The 7,660-nt window shown below is 48.1% G+C and overlaps 2 protein-coding genes across 2 annotated transcripts; both read right to left on the bottom strand.

Moving 5' to 3' along the window:
* Nucleotides 1-2,504: 2,504 nt before the first annotated feature.
* J3D65DRAFT_622761 (uncharacterized protein) lies at nucleotides 2,505-5,425 on the bottom strand. Its single transcript, XM_066800103.1, has 4 exons — nucleotides 4,598-5,425; nucleotides 4,443-4,522; nucleotides 2,937-4,376; nucleotides 2,505-2,887 (listed from the first exon to the last, which is right to left on the bottom strand). Exons 1-4 carry the CDS (start codon nucleotides 4,996-4,998, stop codon nucleotides 2,841-2,843), a joined length of 1,968 nt encoding a protein of 655 aa, XP_066656367.1. The 5' UTR covers nucleotides 4,999-5,425; the 3' UTR covers nucleotides 2,505-2,840.
* On the bottom strand, nucleotides 5,426-6,949 carry J3D65DRAFT_622755 (riboflavin synthase alpha chain). The gene is made up of 3 exons (XM_066800102.1): nucleotides 6,833-6,949; nucleotides 6,610-6,732; nucleotides 5,426-6,466 (listed from the first exon to the last, which is right to left on the bottom strand). Exons 1-3 carry the CDS (start codon nucleotides 6,861-6,863, stop codon nucleotides 5,910-5,912), a joined length of 711 nt encoding a protein of 236 aa, XP_066656366.1. The 5' UTR covers nucleotides 6,864-6,949; the 3' UTR covers nucleotides 5,426-5,909.
* Nucleotides 6,950-7,660: the final 711 nt, after the last annotated feature.

Genomic DNA, 7,660 nt, shown 5'->3' with positions numbered 1-7,660 from the left:
TTAAGATAAAAATATTAATAAGGCCTATAAGGTTACTTATAATAATATAATTAGGAAGTATAATATAACCTACTCCCCCTATAAGTTCTATAAAGGTAATATTATCTTAACCTAAGTTCTAAAGAAGGATTACTATAGCTTATTAAGTATACTTATTAGTATTATCTATAAGATTATTAGGAATAAAGAGAAGGATACTACCTTATATAAAATCTAGACTCTATAGGGAATTATTATAGATACTCTACTACTATTTAACCTAAAGATTATTAATAAATACTATTAGCCCTAGATTATAGATACTATTATAGTAAATACTAAGATCTCTATATATACTATAGCCTTAAAGGTAGCTAAAGTAATAGGAGTTACTATTATCTACTATAGCTATAATACTAAGTCTTCCTACTATATAAACTATAGATACTCTTATTATTATATAAATAAGGCTTATACTAATATATATTATAGTAGAAAGACTAGTATAAATTATAAGAATTCTTATATAGAAGAGCCATCTAGAATAATAGTAAATAGGGGGAGATTATTAGTAGTTCTAGTACTAATAGTTATTTAAGAGATTATAATAGAGAAGTAGTATACTTTAGGCTATAAGAGATAGCTAAGTAAGTATATAAAAGGAGATAACTAGGTATTAATATTATAGGTATACCCTTTAATAATGCTTTATTCTTTACTATTATTCTTATTAATATATTTATTTAAAGATACTAACTTAATTTATTCTTTATCTCTAATATCTATCCTATACCTTTTAAGTATTATTACTAGGAAGGGGATTTCCTTAGAGGGGGATTAGAGAAAATAGAGCTAGATTATTAATACTAATAATAAATTAGAAGAAAATTTTTATACTACTATACCTTTACTATTATCTTTTCTAACTTCCTCTATACTAATCTTATTATTAATAATATTACCCTAGTAGCTAGTAGGCTAGTATATAACTAGTAAGTAGATAAGTAGGTCCTATAGTATAGTATTATTACTAAGGTAGAACCTTACTATATCCTATATCTAGAATTATTTATTATAACCTATAGCCTATTACTAGTTAGCTACTAGTAAAGAGAGAAGAGGTTATTAGAAATAAATAATAATTCTATTATTACTAGACTAATTAATATCCTAGTAATTATTACTAATAGCCTATATTTTAAAGAAGGTATCCTTATAAGTATAGCTATAGAGAAGATAGTTATTTATACTAGTAGTAGTAAAAAGGATAATCTTATTACTATATAGTATATATATATTTATAGTATAGTAAGAGTAATACTTAGGAGTATTATTAGGGCTCCTCTAAAACTTAGTACTATAGAATTATTAGTAATAAAGACCTTAGAGTAAAGTAAGATAGGAGAAGGGTATACTAGATAAACTCCTTAATACTAGGCTAAGAGTTCTAGGGCTATATAGTAGGGCCCTAATATATAAAGTAGTACTAGTATACTCTAGTATTTATTAGAAGTAAAGTAGAGTTATAATTATTCTAAATATACTACCTCTAGTAGGCTATTATAGTAGGTTATATACTAATAAGCTCCTAGTAGATATATATCTTAAATCTAGTATAGGTACTAGGGATAGTAGGGCTAGGAGTAATATTATAGAGGCTAGGTATATAGAGGTAGATAGGAAGAGATATAGGGGTATTTTTAGAAGGTATAGTAATAGAGGATTATTATAAGTAATAAAGTTTATCTTAAGTAATAAAAGAAGAGATAGATTATTAATAGTAAGAGATATATAGGGGGGAGAGAGATAGTTAAAAGGTAGAGGAGTTATTAGAGGAGTAGGCTTTACTTTATACTTATCTTTACTAAACCTTTAATTAGTACTAGTAGTATATAATTAGATTATAGGTAGTATATAAAGGAAGAGTTAGTAAATAAGATAATAAGAGGACTCTTATTAGATTATTATTTCTATAGATATTATCTATATTCCTTTAATTATCCTAAATAATAGTAGCCTCTAGATTTTTATATAAGAGAGTAAAAGGAGTATCTTATTCTACTAGGTAGTACTAGGCTTACTAGTAAGGAGGAATATAACTTATATTATATATAATAATCTTATAAAACTGCTATAGTTTTAGCCCCTAAGTATATAGGTAGATACCTAAATAAAGTAAATTATCTTACTACTACTAGGTATCTATTAAATTACTTAATTTAGATATCTAAAATATTTATTTAGACGCCCACCTAGTGGTGGTGGCAATTTGAGGGGCACATAGCTTCCTTATTGGCATTATCGTGGCCGCCCCCAGTCCCTGGCACATCCGGGCTGCTTGGTTCTTCTACAACTTCACAGATTGACCTCACTTCCGCTTGGCTTTGCGGCGAATCAATTGTCGAGAGGGCGGATGGCCACAAAGACACAAGCGACGCAACGGCCGATCTGCTCTCGTCTTCGTCCACACGCTGCCCCAAGCCGAGATCATCTCATCATCGACGCCAGTCCACCAACATGGAATGACCCAGCTACTGCATTAATGCTACCATCCATTTGCACAGGGATCTAACCGGTGGTCGGAGGTGGTGCAAGGAGTCACCGACGTCTTCTCTGCATTCACCACTTACAAATTCAGCCAAAGTGGCACCACAATCAGGAAATAACTCAAATCACTGCGCATACCGAAGCCGAGGGCCAGCTCCTGCCATTTGCTCCTGCCTGTCGCCATGTCACAGCCTACTACACGCTTTTGCTACTCCGGGGGTATCTATCTATGCGATGCTTGCCGAACGATCCAAAAAGGGCCATTGATTTTGAGATTGCTCCAAAGATGGAAGAAGGGGTCCGGCCTTTTGAACTCACGGTCCAAGAAGCTCGCCAATGACGAAAAGAAAGTCGTCGCAATCTACAGAGGTCAGTCAGCTGAGCGCACCACCATGGGCAAGCACACATACCACTCGTCGACGTGAACCGGACCTCAGCATGACCGCCTCTTCCCCTGAGCGGCACGAAATTATTGCAGAAGACGTAGGTGTGAAGCTTGCTGAAAGCAACAGTCCTACTATCCACCCGATGCAGCCAACCACGCGTGCGCAAGAGGTCCGACACAAACGCCGTCCAGATGGGGGTCTTCTTGGAGCGGCCGTGGCGCGTCGTGACCTCGAAGCGGACGGAGCCCGAATTGGTGTCGCGGAAGATGCGCAGCGCATGCAGCAAGCCTTCGTCCTTGATCTCGCCGCCAAACAGCTGCTCCTCGCCCGGCGGCGCAAAGAAGTCGTCCTGGCCTAGGTCGTACTCGACCGGGTCCTGATACTTGAGGGCCACACAGGTGCAGTAGAAGAGGACCATGCGCTCTGACGAGGCGAATCGGAGAACCGCCCAGAGGTCAAGGCCGCCGTCGTTTTTGTTAACGCGACAGAATTGCAACGACGCGCCGACGCGCATGATCTTAAGCGCTGTCAATGGGAAGCAGAAGCGATGCCGTGTTCCTGACGGGTCCTTTGTCAAAAACAATATTCGAGCGCGATTGTCCGTCTCCCGCCAGTACAAGCGGACAAAGACTTCTGATGCCTCGAAGGGATGCTCGACGACTTTCACGAAGCCCTCGGCGCACAATCGGTTCACAGCGTCTGGCATATCTCGGCCAAAGCATCTCGTTGGCTGACCAAGCGATCCTCGAAACGGCGAGAGCGGATGCCTTCCGTCGTACACATCCATGGCCCAGTGCTGCGGGCCCGAAGAGGTGGACGCTTCTACCGTCACCGACCGCGGCCAAGAGGGGAATTCTCCCCAAGATGCATCGGAAACGGCGGGAGACATTGGTACCGCTGCCTCTGGAGGCGGGGAGTAGACGTATCCTTCGCTTTCCCACTCCTCGGCGTACAAGTACTTGGGGTCTTCAAAAGCTGGTTGAGGCGGAGGAGGAGGCGGAGGAGGAGCTGGTCCAAATCTTGGGGACTGGGGTCGCGGATTGTATCTGAGGGGGCGAGGTGGATGCTGAGGTGGGGGAGAGTCTGAAATGATCCTCACGATTGGATCTTCTGCATGCGGACCACCTCGTCGAGGATGAGGTGGGTGCTGAGGTGGAGGAGAATCTGAAATGATTCTGACAATGGGGTCTTCTTCTCGTTGACCACCTCGTCGGCGAGGAGCAGGGCGATGGCGTACGCCAGATGCTACAGGCTGTTGAGGCGGCGGAGGGGGCGGAGGCGGAGGTGGAATGGATATCGGTCTGATACCTGGTGCTTGGGCACGTTGACCGCCGTGTCGCGGCGGGGCCGGGTGATGCCTCACGCCTGGGGATACAGCGCGTGGAACAAATCTTGGAGGTGGAGGCGGAAGCGGACCAGGTCTTGCTCCTGGTGATGGTCCAGCCAGTGGAGGCAATCCCCCTGCTGCACGTCAGTCAGAAAGACTTTCATTCCACGAAAATGACCTCTCAGTTGAGGGCATGACATTACCTTCTTTGAGGGGCACTTGTCGAGCTCGAAGCCGCCGGAGAGGCTTTGTGATTGGTTCGAGATCGTCCGGATCGCGGTCGCTAGCAGTTTGGTGAGCCAAAACTCACAGAACAGTTCCCAGACCGGAAGAAGGCAAAAGAAACGCAACCACCGACTGTTTTAGCACATCATTGAGACCAACGGCCAAATCCTGATACAGCTCCAGGCGATTAGCCAACGAGACGCCCTCGTCAACGCAGATGCGCACGAGGCCCTCCCAATTGCGGCGCACGTTGGGTGACGTGAGGCCGAGAAACTCGACGCTGAGCGTGTCGACGGTCGCGCCCACGCTGTCGCAGAGCAGCTCCATCTCGGGCGCCATGGTTGCCAGAGCAGCGCGGTATTTGGGCTTGGGCACCTTGCGCTCCAGGCCGCGCAGCTCGGCGCTGATGGCGAACAGGCGGCTGATGGCCGACAGGTACTCGTAGGCGTGCTCGCGCACGTCGTCGACTAGCTCTTTCATGCCGGCCGCCAGCTCCTCCACGGCTTTGGCGACTTCGAGGAGCGGCCAGTCCATAGCGTGGGAGAGCGCATGGAATGCTTGCGCGGCGGAGGGGCGGAATTGGAGGATTGCGGTGGCAGATGAACCAACGGCGTTGATAGCAAACGGGCGGCGCTAAACCAAACGACAGAAAACGACCGTACGAGGTTGTGTGTGTACGTGGAAACGGAATTGGGGCCAACAAGTCCACCAAACAAGAAGTGGGGGGACCGGCGCCAGGACAGCCAGGAAAAAGGAAAAGGAGCAAGAAAAGACGGCAGAGAGACAAGAAACGACGGGCGTGGGCATAGGCGTGGGCAGCTCAGCGTCCTGGCCTCTGCCCGACGATTGAGGTTCCCAGTCGGGTCGTCTGTCGCTGTAGCCTTGCTGCAGGCGTGCTTATGAGCTGGTCAAGCATCAGGGCCAATAGGCGCTGGCCGCGCGACGAGTAGCGCGCTGTTGATTCGGGCGTATGCGCCGTGGGCTGGGAGCTTGCATGGCTTGGGGTCTTGCCGCCGCCGGACGAGCGACAGCCATGGCTCTTTTTCTTGTCCGTGGTGTATCGTGGGCGTGGTGTTGAGTCTGAGCCTGACTTGACTCGCGCATTGAAATGCATTCGGTCTCCTAGGATGGGTCACCGCTGCGAGACCTTTCACCGTGAGGCTAATTTTGACTTCAATGTAGTGACTGTGCCCTTGGGAATTCTCTCTTTGGTCTTCTTCAGAGGTATTGACTCATTGTTGGAGACTGCTCATAGTTGCCGCTCAAATGCCGTGTCTGCTGGGGAATTCAAGTCGTTTGAGAGCTTGGAAAATCATCTTTGAAGAGGTCGCTTTTGTACGACCACTAGAAGGACGGAAGAGGGGGAAAGGTGAAAACAAGAAGGGAGAGAAGCCGCCGCCGCTCAAGACACGCCATTCGCAGAGCCAAGTCGCGCTCCTTTAACCTCATTTGCCCAATGCCTTCAATCTCTCATCCACGAGGCGATTCACCATCTTCTCCAAGATAGCAAACTCGCCACCAGCTGTACCCTCAAAGTACCCAGCAACGCTCTTCTCCACGTACTTACCCACCTGATCGACCTCAACATTGACCTCATCTCCGGGCTTCTTCCCCGCCGTGACGACCTTCTCCTGCGTATACGCAATGAGCATGACCTCCCACCACCCGTCCTTGCCATCCTCGACCTTTGTGACGGTCAGGCTCGCGCCGTCAATCGTGACGTAGCCCTTCTCGACGACGTAGCGCAGCACGGCGGGGTCGCGCGGCCGGAAGCGGAACGTCAGCGCGTTGCCGTCGGGCGTCACGCTCGCGACCGTCGCCGTCGTGTCGACGTGGCCCTGCACAAAGTGGCCCCCCATCCGCGTCGCCGCGCTCACGGCGCGCTCCAGGTTCACCCGCGACCCCGTCGTCAGGCTGCCGAGGTTGGTGCGCCGCAGCGTCTCGGGCGCGACGCCTACTTTGAACGACGTCGCGTCGAACGACGTTACCGTGAGACAGGTGCCTGTGTTTTGGGAGGTGGTTGTGAGCTTTTGGGGTGCGTGCGGGTGGTTGGCGGCGAGCCAGTTCGATTGGGGATGCGATGCGATGCGGATGCGCGCGGGGAGGAGAGGACCGTGGGGGGCTGGAGAAGACTTCAAGACACACCATTGACGCTGATGCTATCGCCCAGATGCGCATCGCCCAAGATCTCGTCTGCGCCCGAGATGGTCAGCGACGTGCCGCCGCCGCCGCTGGCAGAGTCATCCTGCTTCTCGAGTTTGGAGACGGCTGCGCGGGGGAATCGTTGTCGTCAGTGTACCGCTTCATTGACGTAGACTTAGGGGGTTGGTTTGTTGGAGGAACAAAAGAAAGGGCTGGCGTGACTCACTGCCAATGACTTCGACTAGTCCGGTAAACATGATTGTGGTTTTGGTGTCGTCGGACAATTGGATTACTGGACGAGGGGTCGGCCGTTGACGTGACGCAACGGCGGGACCTCCTGGAAGCTTCGCTGCCCGCCGGCAATGCTTCGGCTTGTGCATTTAATGTGAAGGGCTTAAGACGATCGGCCGGGACTCCAAAGAGGCAAGGGAACCATGTTTTATTCACCACATGTGCTCAAGAGAAGTAGGGTGCTGGCCACGCGCAGTGGACCTTGTATGGTCGTGGAAGTAGCTCCAGAGTACGAGACTCAGCTGTCCTACTTCTGAGTAGGCCTGAGTAGGCACCCTAAGAATCGTCTTCTCCGAGAGCTCTAGTCTTATGGCTGCTCGAACATTTCCTGTTCCGCAAAAACAAAGCGGTATCACGGGGAGGCAGTCTATGACACCGGAAAACACCCAATGTCTTGTCCAAATGTACATGAATTTTTTGAAGCCGGGAAAAGCACCCATCACTCGAAGAAACCAGAGCTCGCAAAACCCTTGGACGGAAAAGTGTACGCTCTACAGAGGCTCAAGGCCCCAACCCATAAGCCGATTCCCAGCAATAGTGTCACGCGCTTATTTGGATTTTGAAGTGGTGCAAACATGGCGGTAGTTCAAAAGGGGCAAAACGTATAACGATGACAGAGAACGGAAGCAAGGCAAAAGCGAAGAGGAAAAAGGTGGGAGCAAAAAAGTGTTGCAACTGCCAGAAGATAACAAACAAGTTACGTCAGAGAAAGGCTAGCCCCGTGGATGGAGGAGCCCAAAACTTCGTCCAGGCATCCCTCCGT

This window comes from Phyllosticta citribraziliensis, assembly GCF_038025025.1.
Source record: "Phyllosticta citribraziliensis strain CPC 17464 chromosome Unknown J3D65scaffold_5, whole genome shotgun sequence".
NCBI classification, from domain to species: Eukaryota; Fungi; Ascomycota; class Dothideomycetes; order Botryosphaeriales; family Phyllostictaceae; genus Phyllosticta; species Phyllosticta citribraziliensis.
Note: the sequence above shows the minus strand (reverse complement) of the source record. Positions and strands in the feature narration are given on the sequence as shown.

What these genes read in the sequence shown, in the direction of transcription:
- J3D65DRAFT_622761 (XM_066800103.1), bottom strand. Translation starts at nt 4,998, where the DNA reads ATGGACTGGCCGCTCCTCGAAGTCGCCAAAGCCGTGGAGGAGCTGGCG. An exon ending in ACAAGTGCCCCTCAAAGAAG is followed by an intron (nt 4,377 to 4,442) that starts GTAATGTCATGC and finishes ACTGACGTGCAG; the next exon opens with CAGGGGGATTGCCTCCACTG. An exon ending in CCGGTTCACGTCGACGAGTG is followed by an intron (nt 2,888 to 2,936) that starts GTATGTGTGCTT and finishes TGACCTCTGTAG; the next exon opens with ATTGCGACGACTTTCTTTTC.
- J3D65DRAFT_622755 (XM_066800102.1), bottom strand. Translation starts at nt 6,863, where the DNA reads ATGTTTACCGGACTAGTCGAAGTCATTGGCA. An exon ending in ACTAGTCGAAGTCATTGGCA is followed by an intron (nt 6,733 to 6,832) that starts GTGAGTCACGCC and finishes TCCCCCGCGCAG; the next exon opens with CCGTCTCCAAACTCGAGAAG. An exon ending in CGATAGCATCAGCGTCAATG is followed by an intron (nt 6,467 to 6,609) that starts GTGTGTCTTGAA and finishes CCCAAAACACAG; the next exon opens with GCACCTGTCTCACGGTAACG.